The sequence below is a fragment of the Chanos chanos genome, chromosome 15 (assembly GCF_902362185.1).
Source record: "Chanos chanos chromosome 15, fChaCha1.1, whole genome shotgun sequence".
NCBI classification, from domain to species: Eukaryota; Metazoa; Chordata; class Actinopteri; order Gonorynchiformes; family Chanidae; genus Chanos; species Chanos chanos.
The window spans coordinates 11,496,609-11,521,802 of NC_044509.1; the positions used below are offsets into that span (position 1 = coordinate 11,496,609).

General features: G+C 42.7%; 1 protein-coding gene across 1 annotated transcript in view; it reads right to left on the minus strand.

The window, feature by feature from the left end:
- cadm2a (cell adhesion molecule 2a) overlaps nucleotides 1–15,971 on the minus strand; it is a 69,743-nt gene extending 53,772 nt beyond the window's left edge. Inside the window, exon 1 of the mRNA XM_030792219.1 lies at nucleotides 15,806–15,971. Coding sequence (XP_030648079.1) covers nucleotides 15,806–15,971 — 166 coding nt within the window. The remainder of the gene's footprint in view (nucleotides 1–15,805) is intronic.
- Between the last annotated feature and the right edge of the window lie 9,223 nt (nucleotides 15,972–25,194).

The following is a 25,194-nucleotide window of genomic DNA, read 5'->3' on the forward strand; positions in this document are numbered from 1 at the left end:
TTTTGGGCCTCAAAAAAAAAAAAAAAGCTGAGAGCCTTGAACATTGATCTACCTAGTTGATCTAGACGTTGATCTAACTTTTCCAGTTCATCAGTAGTCAGTGGACGTAGCGGTGCCAGAACTTGTTGTGTGTGTGCGTATGTGTGTGTGTGAAGTCTTCTGGTAAACAATCTGTTGTCCTATTTTCTATGCAGTTGGTGCACAGTAGCATGGTAGTCGGAAGAGCAGGTGGAATTTGCATGCGTGTTGTTATTGTCCTCTCCTGTGTGTGACACCACTCCGTGGAGAATATGAGCATTGTAATGATTTTATCGGGACTGACGTGTTCCAGTGAGAGTTTAATTGAGCAGTGAAGTGAGTTATTCCACCCTGGCCTGTGTTGACTGAGTGAAATGTGAAATGTCTGTATGTGCCGTACTGTCTTCTGTTTTATGAGTAAAATTAGCTCTTCTCCCTCACACACACATCCCCACACACAGCGTCCTCAGGTGACTACATGTACCACGCATAGAGCTACACCCATGCAGAGAGAGAGAGAGAGAGAACTGAACCGAACACATGCACACAGCGGGAGAGAGCTCTCCTGTGCACTGGCTTTTACGACCACGGCTCTTTTTTTTCTTTTTTTTGGTGTAACTATAGTTTTTTTTTTCTATGAATGTATAGAAATGTCATATACTAATCATACTAAGTAACATAATATACACCCTTTGAATATAAGGTTCATAAGCGCCCCCCCCCCCACCCCCCCAATGCGCCTCGTCACCATTGAGTGAACCTTGCCACTGTGTGTGTTTGTGTGTGTGTGTGTGTACATATAAATTGAGTTACCTTCAGTCTTAACGACCCCTTCATTGTATCATGGAAATGAATTTCTGACAGAAGTCATGCTTCCTATCATAAATAATGAGACTATAAGTGGAAAAAAATGGTCTTTTTTGCCCTATGGAAAAGTGACGTACATCATTAACCACACAGAGCTTCCTAACCATTCCTTCAACTGAACCCAAAAAGAAACATTATAGAAGTATAGAACTCTGTTGACTTCCACTATACCTCAGCATCAAGCAAGCACCAGTGCATATGGAAAACTGCTGCAAGTTCTATAGAAACATGTTTACAAGCATGTATGGATAATCATTGTGGTATCCTCAAACCCACATGCTTCTTGTAACCTTTCTGAGCCGGGCCAGAACAAGCTGACCTTTACAGAAAACCCTGTAAACGGAGCTCTGTTTCTCCGAGAGACCACTGACAGCCTGAAGGTAGACAAGCCCGTGACCTTCAGAACTGGACCTTACTAACCGCCACGCAAGCCAATCAAGTCCTCAGAGGGGAGAGAGAGAGAGAGAGAGAGAGAGCGCATTGCTAACTTGAAGACAGCCAAACAACAGTTCTTCATTATGTACTGCCGAAGACTGATATCAGTGAGTGAAATCAAGCGTGCTGTGTGAAAAGGCTAGAATTGAGAGGATGAAGAGTGACACTAAAGACAAGCATATGTAATTACTATAAATTGTTCAGCCCGATGTCACGGCAGACGCCGACGCGATAAGAGATGCGAATAGCCTGGGCGGCATCTCCAAGCCTGTTTTAAAAAAAAAAAAAAAAAAAAAAAATCAAGACGGAGACGCTTTTTTTTTTTTTTTCAAACCGATCACCTCCGTCCCCCGGTTTAACCTCTGGATTTGTCTCGTTGTCGTGGCGAATGTTCGCGGGGAGAGAAAGGTCTCCGGTATGACAGGCGAACACGCAGGGTGAGGAAGCTTAACGGCAGAGTTTCGGTGCCAGCAGTCTGCGGGCAGATGTTTTAGGCTGCGTTTTGTGCCAGACATGCGCCTGTAGTAAACAGGTGGTATTTGGGTGATTTTGTTCCATCTGTTTGTTTTCCCCACCCTCCCCCCCGCCCACATCCCCCCCCCCCCCCCCCCCCCCCCCCCCCCCCACCACCACCCTCAACTCTGTCTGGTGGAATATACACACACTTGACACCCAAGGTTTGGTTTCAGTGCATTCATACACCATATTACGGAAAAAAAAGAACCAAAATGGAGCAACCCTCTGTGAGATTAATAACCTTTTTTTTTTTTCCTAATCACCACAGCTCCTGCTCCCTCCTCCTGCTCTGGAGATGGTGCAGCAGGAGGAGAGTCTGTGGCAACCCTGCTCACTTGTCCTTGATCATGCCTTTTCCCAAAAACCCTAAAGAGGCCTCCCCTACGGCATGGGAAGGATATTGGTTGGATCCTTAATTAAGACTGGAGGACTCTCAGAGCCCAAAACGATACAAAGAGGCCCAAGATCTGCTGCTCGCTCCAGGCTCCCTAATGGAGGCCCAAACTAATTTTTACCTTATTTGGTAACATCCAGATTAATGCGTCCAGAGTGTTTTCTAATAGTTTTCAAAGTCCTTGGTGTTGAGCGTCTCTGTAAATTTGCACTTTATTTTAACAGCTGTCAAAACCAGTCATTGTTTACTGATGAAATAATCTCCATCAATTAAGTAATTAATTAATGAATTGATTAATGAATTGATTAATGTAATTGGTCAAGAGTACTAATCCTCAAAGGGTCATTCAATTGTTTAAAAAGACACAGAATTTAATTTATGCTGTGTCAGATTTAATTCTGATAATCTAATACGCACTGTGTTTTTGCGTGAAAAGGCACTAGTAGGTAAGAATAACGTAAACTCAGACAGGTATGAAATCTTGCCTGACTCATATCTGCTGAAATATGTATCACTAAGGTGACAGACAGCTTTTATTTTTTCAGACAGATACACAGATAAGATTTACTTTGTTTATTGACTCTGAAAAGACTGGTACGTACTCAAAGCCCAGCGGAGAAAGTAAAACCCCTGATATACCAAAACGACAGCTTAATCTCAGTAACCCCGACCCCTGGATCTTATAGATTATCAGCTGCTATCTTTCCAAAGTCTTTTTAGAGTTCAGAAACTCTGCTTTGAGTCTGCCCCTGTCTCTTCAACTTTAAAAAAAAACCCCAAAAAACACGTTTTTATACTAAATATTCTTAAACTATTCCAAGAATGTATCTACAGGCGAAGGTGTGAATATTCTGAGGTGAAGTGTCGGATCGAATTGACACCTCAAATATTTATTTTTCCTTTCCTAAAATGAATATATGGGGGGGAAAAAAAGAAAAAGAGAAAAAAAAAGAAAGGAAAAAAAAAAACCCTACAAAAAAAACGCAGCCCGCAGTCTGGGGAAGTGCACAGGGTTTGCAACAAGATCACACAGTGAACAAATTCAATTAAACTCGGGGAAAAGCAGCATGTTCCCTTCATACTCGGAACGTGACACACGCTTTTCAAAACACACTGTAATTTCCTATTTTCAGAAATCTAATTAATTACAAAACAACAAATGAACTGGCCCCGGCACTTCCACTCTCATTTGCACAATTAGACCAGAGCACAGCTGTTTTCTGCCAGTGTAAACAAACAGCCCTATCCCACAGTTTCTTAATTGTTGCAAGGTTTTTGCGTGTGTGTGTGTGTGTGGCGTTATTACGTGTGGAAACCAATGGGGATGCGGGGAATGTCAAACGTCCTGATCGAGCCATCCCTGCGAAAGTGGTGTTGACACAAACAACTCAGTTAACGACCGAACGCGCGTTCAGGCACACCCCCCCCACCACCACCACCTCGCCAACCCCCCAACACCCCCCCGACACTGGCACCGGGTCCCGCAGCGTGCGGACGACACGCAGGTGAAATTGCAGTCAGAGGCATGCCTGTTCACTGAATCACTCATGAATTATTCATCTCTCAGAGTGGCTGCAGGTGCCTTGGATTAGTTTCTCTCCGATACCATCTCACACACGTTCTATACACGTGCTCTGTTTCCATCCCCCATTCAGGGAAACGGCAAAGTTGATTTCTATTTTTTAATTTTTATATGTTTATTTCTTTTTTGTGTGTGTTTAGTCTCTTTCTCCTACACGTCCTGGGGTCCAAAGAGAGTTTCGGTCCAGTAAAGAACAGTGTTGAGGTCTATTTTCACCCTGTCAGTTTACTAACCTTCAGTGTACAAATAGGCCTACAATTCAAACAATCGGACCACCATGGAAATCTGACACATCAAATTAGCTTTCCTGGTTTGATGTTCAGGCAAAACCAGATTCTCCCTTCAAACTGCTACTTCATATCTCAATTAAATTTCACTTAACTGACACAGGCGTGGCCACATTGTGTTGAACGTGACTGCTGTGGTTCTAGATCTTTCCGTGTGTATTACAGATGAAGACTGTGCTAACAAAGAGATAACTCCCTTCAGTCCAGCCAAGCGTAACACACTTCATACCATTAAAAACCTCAGTGAGCTTTTACCCATAAAAAGTCTGTCGTTTCTCCTCAGTGTGCTGGAGATAAGCGTCCTTTAGATTCAATCAGCACCCATGTGGCAAACAACAAACTGTGAAATGACAGAACAGCAGTGTGAAAGGACACACACTCCGTTAAAGCTGAATATGAGAAGGCTATAACACTAAGGCCTAGCTTTAGCGCGCTGCTTCATAAAACAGAAGAGAAAATAAAAACGGAACCCTCCTCTCGTGAGCCCGACACGACAGCCGACGTGAACGCGGATCTTGTCCTCTGTCTGTTACGCGCTGTGTAGTGCAGTTGTTTCGTGAAACCAAACAACAAAGAAACAGCACCAAAAAAAAAAACCCCCAAACCACTAATCATTCATTTGTATCAAATTAAAGAAACATTTGCGGCCGTCTGCTGGTGTGGTTAAGATTTTTGGACCTTAAATATAACAAGGAACCAAATGTCATAGATAGATAGATAGACAGACAGTTGGATGGGTGGATGGATGGATGGAACTTGACAGAGATCTTGACAGAGATTTTGATGTATCTATGGTAAATACATGGTGTGTGTGTGTGTGTAATACACACTGGTATTCAAAACACATTTTCTGTTATTTCTTTCCTTCAGAATAACTTTGCATTTGTTGTTATGGAAATAAAAAGATTCTCAATAACAGCCGAAGATGAACATGTAAATTGTCATTTAACTCCATAACTCTGTAAGATGTTCTTTAAATGCATTTTCTGTAGGATTTAACAGACCTATGACCTAGCATTCGCATTTCTTATCCTCTGCTAACACACTCTGAAAAGCTGCGGTGGACATCAAACTCTGAAATACCCGCTTGCTCACAAACGGAGAGAAATAAATTTTGGCTCTGTTGGTTTCCTGGGGTTTGGCTGCTTCTAGGGATAGCTATGTCTCTGAGGTGATCAATAAAAATCTGAGCTTCTCGTCTTAATGCCGATATCTTCATTAGACGCCAAACGAGATTGAGGGGAATCCTGCCTAGCTCAGTGATCTACACAACATCTCTCTCTCTCTCTCTCTCTCTCTGTTTCTTTCTCTCTCCCTCTCTCTTTCTCATTAAAGGAGAGATGGATTTCCTATGCAGCCATATGAAAACCATTAGGCTGGAAACAGACCATTACAGAAGGCCAGGTCAAACCTCCCTTTTATTTACAAAGCCTGGATCTCTCTCTCTCTCTCTCTCTCTCTGTTAGGAGACAAATGGGTAAGTAGCAGTGGGCAGACTCCCAGATGCGCTCTTAAAGGTCGTGTGGTGTTGAGGTGTCTCTGGAGTCAACCCAGGCGGCCTCCCGTGACCGAGCCCAAACGGATCAGAATGTAATTCATGCTTTCAGACACAGGTGGCTGGACAGAACCAACAAAACCACACACTTACAGATGTGTGCCAGAACTGGTTTCCTGGTAAAAAGTCAAAATACATTAAAGAGTTCTTTTTTTTCCATGGTGGAAGGAGGTTTTAATCCTTCTATCTCTTGTTCTCCACATTACCAGACCAGAGCAGGAGAACCTTTCAGTATCTTCTTCTAGAATCATCTTGACTGCTGAGCTAGGTTTAATAGCCTCTCTGTGTTGTCATTTTTTGTACGAGGAAACTAGTAATCTAATGAACTGTTCAGACAATGAGAGTAATCAGTTAAAAAACAACTGAAACAGAGTTGCTATGATACTCCACTCATGAAAAAGAAAAAAAAAAATAGAATCAAATCAGAACACACGGAATCCTTAAAAACCGTTTCCCTACTTTGTACCATTTGACTGTTGCACGTTGTTTCTTTTTAACATCATAACTTCTGATTTTCTGATTTAGGTATCTACATAATTCAAAGGGGAAGTTGTGTGGAAAAGATAAAACAGTTTACAGAAATCTCAGTAGCTCAAAAAGTAAAAGACATGAAAAAAGATCGTTTGACGGTGCGTCTCCGAGCCTGCCGTCACACAAGCAGGGCTGTGCGGCTCCTGCTGGGTCAATACACTCCGGACATATATGGCTTTCATCACATGACACAGATCATGTGAGAGCTCACACTGTTAACCTCATTACAGTATAGTAATAATTCAACTAGAGTTCAGCTGCCTTTCATCTACCTGACAATTCTGTCTCATCAGATCAAAGTGACACTACTTTCCTAGGGAGAGAATCTTTCTTTTTTTTTTTTTTTTTTGTCACTTACAAAATCTTAACCCCTGTTGTTACAGACAAGATTTTTTTTTTCACTTGTTTGTGCTCTGGGAATATGCACAAATCAGGGCTATGACATAAACACAAACGAGAGAATGACAAGAGAGAATGACAGAGCACAGGGGAAAAAAAAAAAAAAAAAAAGATGTGTGCGCTTACAAACCAGAGCCATGTGACACAGAGCAGGAATATCGGTAACAAGGCAGTTATACAATGCAGTTCTTTAAGGACAGGCAGGAGAGGCAGAGGAAGACAGGAAACAGAAAGCAGAGGTAGAGGTGAAGAAAAATAAAAGAATGAATGGATGGATGGATGAATGAATGGATGGATGGATGGAAGAAAGACAGATGAGTAAATGAACTAGTATACGAATGAATGAATGATGAATGAATGAATGAATGAATGAATGAATGAGTGCGTTGAAATCACAGTGAACAGAAGGCTCAGAAGGATGGATTCTGTGGGCGTGCATGGGCCAGAGCTGGGTCTGCAGAGTGGCAAAACTTCCCCAGCTTGGAGAAGAGATAAGGCAGGGCTATCTGACCACAGTTTATTGGTAACAGTGTCCCCCATTAATCAAGCTCCGGAGAAGATGGAGCATAGAACTCACCTCTCACTTTGTTTTTTGTAGCCGCCGCTAGAATCACATCAGAGAGGCAGGAGAGAAACAAAGATAGAGGGCGAGAGACAGGGGTGGAGAGAGAGAAGGAGAGAAGGAGAGAGGGAGGTGGGAGAGGGAGGGAGGGAAAGAGAAGAGGAAGAAAAGAAGAGAGAAAACAAGTGGTTAGATTTAGGGATGTACACTGAGCAGTTCAGTAGCATAGCAATTTTCTTGTCCATAAAAAAAAAAAAAACCAAAAACAAAAACCAGAACAAAACAAAACAAAAAAACCCAAGAAGTTGATTTTCATCTTTATCAGGCTCCTTCCAAAAGAGTACAAAAGAACAATCCAAAGCGTCAGCATACTAGGACAATATCAATTCAGTTGGATCCTATCAATTCAGTGAGCATTACAGAACTGGAGTTCTCAGTGCTGTTACGCCACTCTGTCTTTCATCTGCAGATAACCCACACCGGCTGCACCTTTGCACCACGTACGCAGATATCAAGTCCAGTACAGCGTTTTTACCAAAATGTCTGATGACTTCAGCTGTGGGGCCTGTTTACACAGACCAAGGGTGATGAAATGAAATGTTACTTCTTTTCTTCCTCAAACATCTCAAACGCCTTAAGAAATTCTTTCTCTCTCACTCTGTCTCTCTGTCACACACACACACACACACACACACACACACACACATACACACCCACACAAAAGCTCTCCCTTTGTAAAAAGGTAAAAGTTGGTTTGACGACATGGGAGAACAAGGGCCCCCGGTGTAAAATTGTCTTTGTGCTGTGGCTCTCTGCTGCTTGTGTCTCAGACGAATTGAAATTCTCTGTAGTGTTATTACCTTGTGAATGGTTATTGATCAGCAGCGAGAGCTCTCTTCAGCCACTCGCCAATTAGTAATGCAGGCCGCGTCGGGCTTGTGTTCTCCCCGGAAAACCTCTCCAATGTTTAAACAGACGCGCGGCTCTAATTCCACCTGCCCCCTTGATATCTCTGTGCAGACGACTTTGCCGAGTCTTGTAGTTCAAAGTTTCTGTGCGCATATCAATAAAGAGCCGTTGGAAACAATACCCAGCGGACTACACAGGGGCAGGGAGGCCTCAGCTTAAAACGCTGGCTAATCCTGAACAGCGGTTTTAAAAAGCCTGAAGTTGGAAAAGTTCAGAAAAACTGTACTACACTACTTTTCTTGTAAATTAACAAAACCACTCCAAAAAAAAAAAACAAAAAAAAAAACAAAAGGCACCGTTTATTACTGTTCTTCCCTCCCTGTTGAAAAACGGCCTAAAATATTAAAAACAGTAGCTTGGAGGGAAGGGAGGATTAAATCAAAAGGACCACACTGTAATTACCACACTGGTCATAAAAGAGTTCTGTGAGCTTTTTTTTTTTTTTTTTAAATAATAAAAAAAACAACAACAACAAAAAAAAACAGATATTAGTACAGCGTTTATGTGCAGGAGTAAATAAAGCCCAATTATCTATAAATCTTCCGGGAAAATAAATTACACACACACACACACACACACACACACACACACTCACACTCATGCAAAGACACACGAGCACTTTAGAAAGTTTTTCAATACTATTCCCTCATCTTCTTGTGGTTGTAATTTGTCTCTGACAGTGCATTTTCGGCATCTAGATCTTCGAAAACACACAAAGTCAGGCTGTGTGATAAGTCTCTTCTTGCTGTGAACTGAAAAAGGTTTGTTGGCACATTGGAAGCATACCAATAGACCCATCAATTTCACAAAGCACAATGCGTGAAGAATTCTCTGCCGCCCCTGCGGGGAAACCTCCCTTTGCTACTTATTTTCCTCCATTCCACTTGTTTACCAGAAACACAAAAAGAGCATCGAGGGGCAGAGTTATCTAAAGAATAAGGTATGGCTCCATGAATCTATTGTGGCTCAGTTATGATGTTAAATGTCTGTCCGGCATAGCCTCACCCAAAGCTTTAAACCACTGTAAATGACCCGCAGCCTACACACACTGCATGCTCTGTACATTCAGATATAGTCAAATGATGTGTGTGTGTGTGTGTGTGTGTGCACGCATGTGCATTTCTGGGATAGTCACCAGTTTAAACAAAAGTAACAGCTCTCACTGTTAAGGTAGACTGTACCGAAATACATCTTTCGTTATGGTTACAATGACGACTGGCTTATTTTATATATATATATGTGTGTGTGTGTGTGTATATATATATATATATCAATAAAACAGAAGTCAGCAGGAAGTCCTCTGCTATGATATGAAGATAAGTGTGTGTGTGTGTGTGTGTGTGTGTGTGTCTGTGTTTTACCCCCTTTACTCTTCACCACTAAAGGGGGTAAAACGCTTCACCACTCTATTATGTTCTCCCATTTAAATCAGCATTGGTCTCTCTCTCTCTCTCATTGTAGCCAGGGTTGACACAGTTAATATTTCACCATAACAAACTCCAACAATTAAAGCATCTCGTATTAGAGCAGTTTAACTGACAGCTCCTTCCTTCGCCGCTGTTTGTTAAATACGTCGGGCCTTTCTTTCAAACGGCACGGTTCGCATCTGAGTGACAGGGGCTAAGTAGCATTCTCTAGGGATAAATTAGGCGAGAGACTTGGAGGCCCCCTGTCTGGCAGGCGGAGGAGGGTGAGAGGAGGAGGGAGGAGGGCGCGGGGGCGGAGGGTGAGGGAGAGGGCATTTTTACAGTGCTCTCCTGCGGTGAAGGAGGAGACTTAGAGTGCTGTATGTCATTTTGACAGTCTTTCTCTGCTGTCTACCTCTCACCTGTGGCTCTGAGCCGGTGAATAATTCAACAGCTCTGCATTATTGATGCCCTGTTTTGCTCTGATCAAGGGGGCCAAAGACCTTTTGCATGGTCAATGACAACCTTTACAGGAGAAAAATAGGGGAACCGCACATAATCCCCGCTCAACAAACAACTTTTCAGGATACGAACACAACGGGGAGACGGGACAGAACCATCGGGGATGAAGAGGGGAGGGAACGATTCGTTTTTTTTTTCTTTTACCCACACATTTGATGAAAACATCTTGCGAGAGATTCAGATTTGCCTAAGCAGCATCTCTGTGACACATGCTCCGAGCTTTCCCTAAACCATGTTATCTTTACGACGGAAGAGCCACCACCGGGGAGACAAAGAGCGGCGATTTTGTCAGTTTTGCAGATTTCTCTACCTCATAATGGACTGGAGAGTAGGGACTGGGGGTTTTTTGAGCGAAGTACTGTATCCAGAGTGTGGAGGTAAGTGCTTCATAGAGGAGATTTAAACAGAAAAAAATGAAACGGGGCCCTGATAAGAGAGGCATACAGAGAGGCTGCCGCATCACTGCACTTCCAGCGGACCACGCCCTAAATCGTGTCAGCGCCGCGCGGAGGGAAGAGTCTCTGGCCTGCATCTGTTTCTGTGACTCATTCAGTCAGGCCAGTCACACACACACACACACACGGACGGGGAGGGGGGGGGGGGGGGGACGCTTCGAACGCCATAGAAGGTTCAGAGACGTTTCTGTTTCCAGACACATACACAGCTGCACAGTTACCACTGAGTGAGTGAGGTTATGTGGAGTTGATCTTTTGTAAACTTGCTCTCCATGGACACGAAGGTGTTGAGAGAAACGATTTTTTATCTTTTGGTCGCTATAGCATCAGACGAAGCAGAGTGAGACAGGAGAAACCTTCAGCTCCTTTTAGGGTCGTTCCACACCTCCTATATTGGTATCACCAATGCAACCCATGGGACTATAATGAGTGTGTGTGTGTGTGGAGGGGGGTATCACCCCAAAGTGCTTCCCATCCACAGTATTTCATGACATCACACACTGATTACACAATAAAACCCAAGCAAAAAAAAAAAAAATAAAAAAATAAAATAATAAAATAAAATATAGAAATAAAAATAAAAAAGAACAAAATCCTTTTCACACTATAAAATACCACACATGTGCCTGATTAAATAATTAAACCATACCATCTGAAAGACTTATCCTTTTACCTCTTTTTCTCATCTTACTTAGCCTATTATATAACTAATGAAATTCAGTGAAAATTAATGCTTAGAGGCAGCTCCACATCCCTGTGAGGACAAAGGCCTGCTGAGTCTATGAGAGGTGCTAAAACAGATCATCGGCTTCGGATAGATGGGAGAAGATGGTGCAGGGAAACAGAGATTAGCGTTACGAACATTAATGTCAAATCCTTATGAACGCGTCGACGTAATGGGAGGCTCGCCTCATCGGCTCTCATTGATCATTATCGCGTAGCGGAGCTGACACGCGTTACATGTTAACAGAGCAAAGGCTCGCGGTGGAGCAGGGTGTTGGAAAAACCTGCGGATAACACCAAACGGCCAGCTTTAAGAGGGTAAAAAAAAAAAAAAAAAGCACCCCAAAAACGAGTAAAAAAAAAAGAGCTGCTCAGCTCTCAAGGCCTTTGGACTTTTTAATAGGTTTCTGCTCTGGACGGCTGTAATGTTCTGTCTTTGCACACACTGTACAGAAACAACGCACCTGTCTCTCTCCCTCTCTCTCTCTGATGCATGGAGGCATTTGTATTCAGATCGGAGGTTAAGGCTGGAGTTTGGAGTAAAAGATTCAGGCTAACGAGTTGCATCGTTTATGATGTTTAAAACTGAGGGGGAGGAGAAGTTGACACATGCAGGGGTGTTGGCTATTTGTGTTTGTCATCCACCAGGGCATTAATCTCACTTAGAATCAGCTTAGAAATTCCATGATAATACATTATACGCGTAATTCATTTCTTCTCTTTTTGGAAAAATTGCCCTGCTTGCCAAACAAAGGCGTTGGAGGGAAAACAGTTGTTCCTTGGTTGCTAGCATTAAACTATACGCTAATAAATCATTAGCCCGTTTCTGGCCACACACCCGCTCGTTTTTGGAGAGGTAACTGGTCCACTGTGATGGCGTTCCAACAGAAACACCTAAAAACCACACTTTAATCCCAATGTCTGTGTAAAAAACCCGTTGTAATCTGTAATTTAACACAGAGCATTTGCATATCACGCTAGATCAGCCCTCATGATTCTCTCTGTACGCTCAAACCTTCAGACAAGTAAAAGAGCGGCAAACCTTGATTAAACCTTTATTGAATCAGACCGTGTATGTTCCACTCAGATCGTCTGATTGGCTCTTCGGTTTTCACAGACATAAAATGATTGAGGCAGACGGCTAGACTGTTTCCTGCACAAGAAAGTTTTTTTTTTTTGAAAGAGCACTATAAATTGCCGAACTCTAAAATCTTTCATCTGTGAAGATTAAAACTTTGCACAGAGATAGGTACTTGTCACGCATTATGTGTTTCACAAGAGTCTGGTCTTGTTTCTCAAATATCCTTCTTTCTCTCTCTCACTCACCCTCTCCCTCCCTCCCTCCCTCCCTCTCTCGTTCTGTCTCTCTCTCTCCCACCAAACCTTCTGCTATTTTCTCCCCACTCTTCTCCTGTCTTTCTTAAATACTAACACTTTTTCTGCCAAATACACACCTTATCCCTCTCTCCTAGTGCGCTCTGCTCAAATGTTTTGAATTAAGCTCTTTTAACAAAGTGCCACATTCAGCACAGGTGAACAAGAAATCTGACAGAAGGAAGTCGTCATAAAAAGCCTGCCTTTTAAGTCCTTCAGAGGGTGGAAGGAAAGCAATAGCACCTGATTGCTAATTTCCTGTTTGTGTGGTTCTCAATGGTAATTTGACAATTTGCCGTGGCCTGGAGCGTTTTCACCCCCCCTCCTTCTTTTTTTTTTTTCTTTCTTTTTTTCCTTTTTTCTGAGCCGGAGTGCTGGAGTGTGCGGTGGAAATAAATAGCATAAAATCAAATGAAATAACGTGAAATAAAATCAGGATGGCGTTTAAGGCTCATTAGGTTCTCTCCTGCGGAGGGAAGGGGGGGGGGGTCTCAGCCAAAGCTAAACGAGTCAATAAAAAGGACGCATCAAAGGCTTGCCCTACACGAATATGCCTGTCACCCTTGTCGCCCTGCACTAGGAAATATGAGCCAATATCTCAGTAAACATCACGCTATTTTAGCGAACTATAAGCTACAAGCCATTGTAAGAGCTATAAGCGACATTACAATCCCTTACTGCCCAGATATATGACCCAAAATCATATTACATGCCGCGCTGAGAGCAAACTCAAGCCTAAATGTCATTTTGCTACGAGGTTAGACTGGATGTAGACAGTAAGCAGGTGTCAGAGCGACCAAGATCCAATAGAACAAACCTATAAAAGACACGGAGGGAATGGAGCAATGATCAGGGACCGCGTGACATCGGGGGTGGCTTTGGGGTTGAATGTGACCTTGTGGGTAGAGGTCAACTGAGTGTGACCTACAGAATTTGCTTTAATGTCGCACATGACAAAAAAAATGAAAAAAAAAAAAATGTACGTAACAATACATATATGTGCAGTACCCCATTGAGTCTTGCTTAAAATGATCTGATGATAATAATTGATAATTTCTTATAACTTGACTATTAATCTTTTTTTTTTTTTTTTTGGGTGACTTGTCTCTCTCTTACACAACAATACACACACTTCATAGTTCTCTGTGTCCATTTGATGAGTGGTCCACAGAAAGAACGCACTCAACCTGATGAAGTAGCTTTTTTATCAACACACACACACACACACACGTCTTACAATCTGCAGTACACTACCGCATCAAAGAGTGAACTTTTACATTCAGTAACCAGCTTGTGGCCAGTTATGTTCTATCACTCTTTCTTTGAACTTTTTTTTTCATGCTGTCGACATGAAAGTGTAACTCTTAGTTAAAAAAGCGTTGCGTGTTTGCAGCTCCCTGTCCGAGTCCAGGATATCTTTTGGTCTCACTCTCCAACGCTTTCAAGGTTCCACTCTGAGAGCTGTAGTTACAGTGTGGACGCTTGGTTCTGAGAGGGCATTAAAGAGCTGAACAAAGTGGCTGGGATAAAGCAGTGAGTGTTTTTTTTTTTTTTTTAGCCAGGGAGTGTTTTAGCGTAGGACGTCTCCTTCAGATCCTGCCAAGTTCAATCTGTTCCCGGGAGCAGAAAGCACCTGCACACAGCTGTGGCCCTGGCCTGAAGGCTGAGCAGGAGACTCACAATCAGCTCCAGTGTAACCCATTGGGAGACACCTCCTCTCCCTCTCTCTCTCTCTCTCTCCTTCTCTCTCCACATCTCTCTTTAAGATCTGAACATATGAGAGTGTACATCGTCCTCATTCAACAACGGCGCAGCTCTATAAGTCTTTTTATATTGAGCTTTCAGTTTACCTGCCGTATGCTATCCAATTACTCTTTATAAAGGTCCATATGCTGACATTCATGCTTGGGTGGAGAAAGAGCAGCCCTGCTCCAGAGAAAGGGAGATTCACTCAGTGATTATCCTCACGCAAGAGCGTGTTGCATATCTGTGATGAGATATGAATGAAATGATGAGATGTGATCTGACTGAAATGTAGATAAGTGGACATTACGTTCTTGATTAGCCACTGTGGCATTAACTGAGAGTTGTTTTCTGAGAGAGAGAGAGAGAGAGAGAGAGAGAGACCAAGGAAAGGAAAGAAAGAAGAGGGAGGCCTGCATGATGAAGATACTGGACATACCCAATCCAGAATGTCATATTATGTGCCGAACAACGCATACACTCAAAATAGTTGGAGACATTTCTGCTAACACTGAATTGTTTCAAATAGCTATTATTTGTTTTGAATAAATGGGCTCTTATTGAATTTGACTGAGTTCTGTCCTAACTCAACATCACTTATGGCCAAGAGGTGAATTGTAACCATCACATCAACTAGCTGAGAACAGCTATGATGTCATCCTCTGAGAAAGTTCTGTGCTGTGCATTGTCTTGTCACCCAAACAGACACACAGACACTCTCATCATATCTAGCTTATAAAGTGCATAGTGTTATGTCAACAGGTAAATCCTAGAAAAATACAAAGAAACAAGAGGGAAACCAGCATATTAATCATTTTCGACACACGGACAAAAGCACATGTATATTGTTTCCTTCACCTGTCAGACATTTAGGGGAGGCCTTTAAACAAAGCCATGCTACTTTCAGCGAGATGTTGAGAGATGGAGAGAGAGAGAGAGAGAGAGAGAGAGGGAAGGAGAATTCGTGTGTTCACAAGACCCGCTGCATCCCAGATAAACAGAAGCAACGGCAGCACCCATCCTGGCATTGCCCCAGGCGATGGCTCACCTGGGGCCGTCGACTTATCCCTGTGTGACGCCGATTTTTTTTCTCTCTCCCATTTTCATTTCCTATCATCATTCCCGCTTCAAACCTCTCTCTCTCTCTCTCGCTCTATTCGCTCTCAATATCTGAAGCGCACACACTAGATTTAGAGTGTGTTTGCCTCTGGCAGATTTCCTTACCCCCACAGGTAATACATTCAACAAAGTGACATACACAAACCAATGGAGATGAATGCTAAAGCAAAGAGCCGGAGTGGAGGCAGGGCCTTGCATCGCCTGCGTGGAGAGAGCGGGGAGTCTTATCTGTTGTGGAGCAACAGCTGTTTGATAGATATTTTTTGCCTTCCGAACGCCACGAACGCTTTGACGAGAGAGCAGATTCCCATGCAATCTTAATGTGCTGTTTGTCACCATGTCACCGACGTCTGGAGGCGAACGCGTCACGATCGTCTAATTCGTACCCAAACCCTCGTACCGCGCTGTGACGCGTGTCTGAGGAGGAGGAGGGAACCACAAAGACGGCGCGACTCTTCTTTGTCGCTTCACTGGAAGCGATGTGATCAGAGGGAACGCGCGTTCGTGCGGCCATTTGGCGTCGGGATCCTGTTGTTCTCTTTGTTTTTGTTTTTTCCCTTTTCTTGCTGCTGCATTTGATCCTTTGCTAAGAAAATACAGACCGCCAAGCATGCAAACACTTTAATAAATCAAATAAAGATCACTTAAACCAGCTTTCTTTCTTTCTCTTTTTTTTTTTTTTTGTTTTGTTTCTAGAACAGTCTTTATTAGATCTCTCTCTAATTCTGCCTTGTTGACTCGCATTACGAAGAGGGACCGTTGTGTTTGTTTTCCATTTAATCGCGAATATTTGATTCATGCTCCTTAAAGTCATTATGGGCACAGTTCTTCAACATAAACTTGCTCATCAGTAAAACAAATAAAGGAGGCGCAGCTGGGAGACATAATTACTTCCACGCGCGTGACCGCAAGCCATAGGCACCTGGTTACGCCTGACGGAGATTCATCCTTACAAAAACAGAGTGAGGAGGAGGAGCAGAGGTAAAAAATAAATAAATAAATAAATAAAAGCAATGGGGAATAGGGTGAGCTGTCCCAAAAGAGAAGGGTGACACCCCTGTCCTCCAGGGAGTGATGATCCAACAAGACTGATGAGGATGAGAGACAAATATAGAGAGTTCCAATTAGGCGTGACTTGAGCGTGGCTGAACATTTCCGTTAACGGTGGCTGTTAAGGTAGGAGCTGAGAGTTATCGGCCATGAAAGGTCAGGTTGACACATTACATCTCTTTAGGTCTCCGTTAATATTACCCAGAAACCCTCCAGCTATACATACCCCCCCCCCCCCACACACACACATACACACACACGCACACACACAACACAACACACACGCACACACACCACAACACACACATACACGGACTTGTCTCAAAGGGAAACCCACCGTTGTTGACATGTGAGCCCCTTTTGCTGATTACCTGATTGTAATTAAATCACTGACACGATTTGTCTGATCCAGACTGCTCGTTCAGTTGACCAGGATTTACTAGTTTATCGATGTTCGCTGTCGTTCACATTTTGATTCCGAGTGACTGTATCATCAGTCTGAGGCTTATTGAGCAACAGTGGCTAAACATCCTGTTTATCAGTGTTTTGCCTTTTTTTTAAATACGCAAAATTGAAGTACTTGTTTAGACAACCATTTGCATTCAAAACCAACACTGAAGTGATAATAAAGTAAAGAACATTTCAACATCCTTCTTTCATTAGTCTTTGATGTCCCAGAGTCCCCCGATGAAGCTGAACCCACTCCAGTCTTTCTGTGCTAAAACACTTTCAGACATATTCAAAACACTACATCAAGATTTTCAACAAACGAACTTTTTTTTGTTGTTGTTGTTCTTTTACTCTTTTCAGCTTTCCTTTTAGCAGTGTCTGAGGTGAGCGCCGTCTCTGTCGGCGGATGGCCTGAGATGCCCGAAGCCCGTACAAGCCTTTTCACTCACAGGTGGGTTTGATGCGCAGTGTGTGAAGACGCTCTCTCCATATCACTGACAGTTAGAATCACGCTTTAAAGAGGAAAAGCTATGACAGCCTTCTATACCCAACTCTGACACAGCTAAAAACAGATGGTAAGGAAAAAAAAAAGAGAACAGACCATCCATAATGTAGTGGTGTACTTATGAAGAAGAAGAAGAACAACAACAACAACAACAAAACAACAAAAACAGCTCATCGTTCCCGTCTTGAGCTATGTTGATTTTCTGTCTTTTTTCTTTATTCCCCCCCCCCCCGCCCCCCCCCAGGCTTTATGTCACCTTTAAACTGAAGTTTGACATTGCCATCTGTCTGCCAAAGCTGTAAAGTATTACCGTTTAAAACGTAAAAAAAAAAAAAAAAAAACGGAAAAATAAATCTTTTATGGCTTGTTGCTACACATTCCAATTTCCAATAAGCTGTGGAAAAGATATCGAAGTCATGAATCTTTCAAACGAGAAAAGTCTAACAGGTATGGGTCGTACATGATAGACCGGGTAGCCGCGAGCATGATTCACGTTTCGTGGTTTTTTTTTTTTTTTGTTTCTGCCGCCTCTTCAGACAAATAGTTTAGTGAGCGTCGCTCGTACACGTTGATGGATGGATAGCGACAGAATCGCGTCTAGAGAGAGACGAGATCCTCATGGGCTACGCGAGACAGCTGGCCACCAAAAACATGATCCATTTCTCAGTACATGAAGAGGCTGTAAATACACTGGCCGTACTGTAAACATGTCCTTGTGGAAAGATGTAGTCACACGGCTCGATTGCCTAAGGATGAATCCGGAATGTTCCGTGGCTCTATAGTACCACCCGTCGAAAGGAAAGCATAAAGAAGAAGAAGAAGAAGAAAAAAAAACCTTTCTAGACTACAGAATTTTTGCTCTCTGTATAGTGCCGTTTGAAAAGTGTAGAACCTAAAGAGTCTACATCACATAAGATGTCCCAGAACAGACCTTCAGTTAAGAGAAAAATAAATAAATAAATAAAAGAAAAAGTGCTGAAAGAGGACAAGCATTGGATTCTTCTGATTCCCAGCTAATGTCAGCCTTAGTCAATATTTCATATTTCAAACTGTCCTTCTCACTGCGGCACTTTTTATTTATTTATTTATTTATTTTTTATTTGGCAAACTTGGCTAACAAAGACTTCTGAGACGGTTTTGAAGTCTGACGACTCCTGAGGGAAGCTCTCCCTCAATAGCTGGAAATATCGATGGCGATAGGGCAGTGTAGCGCGCGCGCGTGTGTGTGTGTGGAAAGACTGCTTAAACAAGGAGAGGAGGAAGCCATTCATAGAGCCACGGGCTGTCTTGGTGGGGGATCTTTCACATTGGGTTTTCTTGCCTCCCACATGAAGAGAGAAGATGACATATGTGGCTTCTCCCTTAACTTTGAACTTCTTTAAATGTTTCAGGAGCTTTTTTTTTCTCTTCTTTTCTTTTCTTTTTTTCTTTTTTTTATAACTTTACTTGAAATCATGATCGTGAAACACGGTGGTCCAACAAAACAGCATATTTACTAATTCCCTGGGTCTAGGGAAGAAAGGGATAGTGAAAGTGTGAGAGCTGAGAACAGTCTAGAAGCCAAACCATGCGCAAATCCAAGTTTTGTATTATTTATCGGTCATGCAAAAATCACTATTCAGGGCCCTGTTTTGCGGCTCATATTTTATAAAAACACAATTTATACGCTGGGGGTAGACTTCATAGAGCTGTTTAAATGGATGCGACAAAACAGGGTTGCCTGAGACTCAAACGTGTAACAGCAATTGAGGTCATGATGTGGTTCTTTCCCTCAGCTGTCATAGCATAGCATGGTGTGTGTGTGTGTGTGTGGTATTGGGGGGTGGGGGGGGGGGGGGGGGGTGCTAACATGCAACACTATATTTCTTTTATATTGTATTATTCATCGCTTGGTCTCTCTCTCTCCCATTTTTGTTGTGAAGACACTAGAATAAAATCATGTGCATCATTTATTTATTTCTGGTCCTTAAAAAAAAAAAACAAAAAGGAAGAGAGAAAGACACTTTCTTTTATTTTCCAGTCGTAAGAAAATCTACCTGTGTAGCCATGCTGGGTTACCACGCAATGGTTAAAACAGGTCTGAATTTGTTACATTCTCATTTAGAGCCTAATGACCACGATGTTGTGACATTTGTGTGGTAAACTCCTCATAGACACCTCTAAACTTTAATTCCTTACTTTCATATGTTAGCTGACAAATTCACTTGGAGAATTTTGAAAATCTGTGGTGCTGTGAATATATTAAACTCGACGTAATATTTTGGGCAGTCTATTTCTAATCCATGTGTGCATAAAGATATCGTATTAGGCAGAGATTACTTAATCAAATTTTTGTTGATTAAGATATTAAACAGGCAGGCCCACGTGTACCCCTAGTGGAACTTGCCTCCTAAAAATATATGTACACACACACACACACCTCTCTTTTTCTGTAGTGTTTAACAGTCTATGCTTCACTATTACTGACGCATCAATCAATGTGTGGAAACGTTGATAATGTGCTAACGAATCCCTGTATTCCAGTTTCTGTGTCAAATGTTAAGGAAAACTCTGATGCTACGGATAAGCTTCCTGAAGTTTGCTCCTCAAACAGACACACACACCAGCTGTGGATGGACACAGTTACTGGGGTTTTTATTTCACAATAAACTGAATGGCTTATTTCGCCCCCCTCTTCTTTAATGTTGCCTTTCCATTATTCTCTATGCTTTTGACATTTCAGCTCTCTGTTTTCAAAGGGCATATCTCTGTGTAAACTCTTTACGAACACACACTGATACACACTCTCTCTCTCTCTCTCTCACACAAACACACACGCACGCGCACACACAGTCACACACACAAACTCTCTCGTGTTCTCTCTCTCTCTCTCTCTCTCTCTCACACACACACACACACACACACACACACACAAACTCTCTCTCTCTCTGACACACACATAGGCTCTCTCTCTCTCACACACACACACACACACACACACACACACACACACACACCAGAGACAGTACCTCTGATTATTTCAGGCCTGTGAGGGGCTATATGTCGTTTCTCTAAGGGCATATTAATAGTTTAATGCAGATGAGACTGCCTGATGTCCCAGTCTTCATTTAGTGGCTTTGTGAGTCCAGATGGAGGATTTGGAACACTGGCAGGTCTGTTACAGGCTCACTGCTGACGACTGCTTTTGCTTTGCCTCTTCACTCTTAATGAAATTCGGTCAGAGCGTCTTGTGTCTGCTCCACCAGCCAGGATACATAAACCTGCCTAATTACACTCGTACTCCTGTTATGAGACCGGCTCATGACATATTAATGACACAAAATGAGGTCCTTCCATCCTTAAATGGGGTAACAATATGCCTATGCTGCATTCTGTCTAATTACACACTATACTTACCAGGTCATAACTGCAACGAGTCTGATGCCTTTTCCCCTCTGGTGGATTAAATAAAATTATCGATTTCTGTCTACCTTTTCTATCAGACACAAAAAATTGCTGTGTCTCTTGAAATAGCTGTAATTAGCCTTGGATACACAACCTTAAAAAAAAGGGGAAAAAAAAGGAAAACTTTAAGATGATTTTAGAGTGACATTTTACATTTAAACAAATGCTGACAGGCATTTCTAACTACCGATGTAGAATTCAACCATATGCAGGTTCAGCGGTAGCTCTCGGCATATGCAACGATGCTTCAGTCTCTCCTATATTCTTCTCTTCCATAACCCACTTTCCCTGTACGCCTTCTGTTGTCTCTTTATTACTGGTATATTAAGAAGTAAATTGGACACAGATAATTAAGCATTAATACCTGGGGAAGAGACTTGAGCCATCTGTTAGCGTACGTCTCAAACTGTACGATACACTGTGCTAAATCCAGCCAAACTCGTTCTCCAAACATCACAGAGGACGGTTAAGACAGTGGGAGGGCTGGAAATAACTGTAAAACTGAAATGAATACAAGCTATCCTCTGCAGTACCAAGCCTAGCATGGCAAGCCTTCTGTGGAACACACACACACACACATATATATATATATACACATACATACACACACAACCAAATGTGTGTTCCCAGCCGCTCTCTACACACACTGAGGAGATGGAAATGAGTACATTAAAAAGAAAGAAACAAACAAACAAAGAAAGGTAAAATGAACAGAGAGCAAAAGGAAGAGAGAGAGTGAAAATGTTCAAAGAACATTTTCCTCATTTGGTGAGAGAGAGAGAGAGAGAGAGAGGGAGGGAGAGAGAGAACGAGAGAATAAAATAAGAAAATGGAGCAGACGTCAAAATTAGGGTAATTAAGTAAAGGAATGAATTAATTGTGGTGCATTCAGTGTGGTGACTGGCAATGAAAAGCCTTCCCCAGAGGAGAGCAGAGTGATGGATCGCCACGGACCCAGCTGGCATTTCACAGGGTGGCATCAGCGCTAAAGGTTTACCTACGCAAGCATGAATTTGAGCGTGCTCTGAGCTGAACATGCAGAGAGAGAGAGAGAGAGAGAGAGAGAGAGAGAGAGAGACAGACCCCTTGGGTGACGGGGGCGGTGGGGGCTCACCAAACCTCCAAGGACGACCACGCAAAAAACTGTCCATCTCATTGAAATTAAGTGCCTACTTCAGTACCGTCGGTGGAATCAAAATGAGATTGGACCCTAATCAAAACCCTTCATCATCAGAGATGGTGGCATTAACCCCCCCCCCCCCCCCCCCGCCCCCCAACACACACACACGTATGCTTTTTTTTCCCCTCCGAAATGAAACAAACTTAATTAGCATTATAAAGCTACCTTCTAGTGCTGGAGCACAATAGCTCGTGCTTGATGGATCTGCAGGGCCTGTTTAGAGCCGGGCACCGTGCAGCAGTCACTCAAAGTCCTGGCGTGTGTGTGGGCCATCTAATGGCACAGATAAGGGCCACTCATTACTTTGTCATTCTTCAGGGCTGACTTCCTGTCACTGGAGACAATAGGTCCTCTAAAACCCACTTCATTTCAGGAAAGGTAACGAACAACCCCCCCCCCCCCCCCCCCCCCCCCGGAAAAAAAACCCCACCAAACTATTTCAACTATTCTTTCCCTTAGACATGCGCACGGTTCTGTGGAATGACTGACAGAAAGTAAAAGATGAAAAGGTCACAGAATAATACGGAACAGACAGGAATATAAAACACCGAGAGGCTTAAGTTAGTGCGGATGGAGTCTCTCTCCTTTTCATTTTTGGACTTCAAACCTCAGTTCACCTCTGCAGAGCTAGTTAAGTAAAGATACCATATGGATTCATATACCACCCCCTTTAAGGTTAATCAGTGGAGCAAGGGGCAAATTTTTCGTATACAAAGTGTTACTACTTTTAGATCTAAAATTCGATTTTTCCGGATGCGTGCGCTCCTAGGGGTGTCTTGTGTGGAAGTGGGAAAAGTGGTGAACGCATTTTTCGGAAGATTACCTTTTAAATACAGGGAGCAGGGACAATGGAGGTAAAAAAGACAAGCTAATTGTCGGCCCTGTCTTGAGCATCCAAACATAATGGGGCACAAAATGACTTCTGCGAGTTGCCTCAGCTGCTCCTGCAATTAAAACTTCAGGTGGGAACAACTGTTCAAGGAGAAGAAGATGGTAGAGAAAAAAAAAAAAAAAAACTTAGGGGGGAAAAAAAAAATCTGACTCAGTGCTTTCTTTGGACTTACTTGCTGAGTTTCTCTTTTCTCAAGCCGAACGGCAGAGTAGTCGAAGGGAACTTTTTTTTTTGCTCTTTTTTTTTCTTGTTTTTTTTTTTTCCCCAACTCAAAATGTGAAGTTTCTAAAGCTTTGCCTATGGAGGCCCGGTGCCTTAAGTATGCAGATGTAAGGCGCAGACGTTGCCGCGCTGGCGACAGTGTAAAACCGTGAGGGACCCGTTCTTTGTTGTGGTCAACCAAACACAGAAAACACTTCAGCAGTAATACCCAACTCTGGGGCTTGGCTTTGTTTTTGTTCCTAGCGCTCGCTACAGGATAGAGGGAGACTCATGGCTGTCTTCTCCAGGAGGTGTTCATTTACTTTGTTACTGATGAGTTCCTGGGAGAGACACACAGGACTCAAAGACAGTAACTGTTTGTGGATTTCATTAAGATGTAAAGGGGAAGGAGTAGCGCCAACCTGCTGTCGCCTCAAAATAGTTCCAGTTTTCCAACACAGACACAACTCAACCTCATCTAGGCTTCATATTTATGTCTCGAATGAATGCGAAAGGAGTCAAATATAAAATAATAAAAATCTGATTCTAAAAAAAAAAAAACTTTGGGGGTAAGTTCATTCTGCTCTGAAGAGCAGCCTTTCACGTGTCTCAGAATTACCTCTTGAGCGGACGTTTTCTCTGCTGCACTTAATGGGGGGGGGGGGGGCGTTAATCAACACTTCCACTTCCCCCAAACCACACAACACTCAGCACTGGAAAAGTCTGAGCGCACTGTGCCATGGTGATAATGAATAGTATTTTTGTGAAGAGCATAGCAAAGCATTACTAAAACTAACACTGTTAGGTTCTTGACAGTTGAACACTCTGTAGTTTTACCGCGCGCCAATCCTTGCAACGTTTGTAGAAATCATCCAGAAATCCGGGTGACTTAGTGAGGATACAAAGACGACTGGTGTATTGTAGCTGAAACTGAACGGCCGTGAAAACGTTTAGGCGGTGGAGAAAACTCAAACCCTACGGCATAAAATTCGGACCGAGCGCTCCGCTTCCTCCAGTTTCAATCCACAGAGTTTCTTTCTCACTTTCTAGCAACGTCCTTTTCCAGAGACAAACAACACGCTATCCAACCACTCAAAGTCGCCAGCTGGCAAATACCAGTGGAAGCGTTTGTAAATGAGACAAGTGAGAACCTTCCATATCTTGAAGCTACGAGGAGAGAGAGAGAGAGAGAGAGAGAGAGAGAGAGAGAGAGAGAGAGAGAAATACAGATGAGGAAAGGACAGAGAAAGGACAGAAGAGGGACAGAGAAAGAAAAGTCTTTTGAATGAATCATTCATGGCTGAGAGATTCACAACCTTCTCTAAAATTATTTTCAAACACTCTTGGAAAGGGAAAGCCATTGTTATGGAGCCACACACGCACATACATGTGGGTGTTCTCCCCGTGTATGTGTGGATTTCCACCGGATGCTCTGGTTTCCTCCCACCATCAAAGACATGTATGTTAGGGTTAATACTCCTGTCAGTGTCATACTCCAGGACACGGGGAAAAGAACTGGAGTTGGTCCCTGCGTGCTTCACTGCTCCTAGTGTGTGTGTGTGTGTGTGTGTGTGTGTGTAGGATGGGTTAAGTAAAGAGGATGAATTTCCCCACAAGGATCAATAACAGTATTTCTTCTTCTTCTTCACATGCAGACTCAAACATATATATTCAATCACTTTCCATCTTTTCATTCAGTCCTCTTTAAAATAACCGTCATGCATTATAGTTGTTCTAATCGCTCCAGATTTCTAGCAATCAGACACAATTTGAAGCTTTCCCAACAATTTTATTGAGTTGAGGAACTAAAATGAAAACGCTCTACGTGACCATTATATACTAAAGCAGTTAGCTTTTCAAGGCTGGACAGCAGAACGGGTCAACTCACATACCATACGAGATCAATAATGCTACAATAACAATTTTATCCTACTGTTCAGACCACCAGCAAATCACACTGAAGGAAAACTAATTATACATCTAGAATGCATGGCACTGCTTCAAGTCGTTAAATG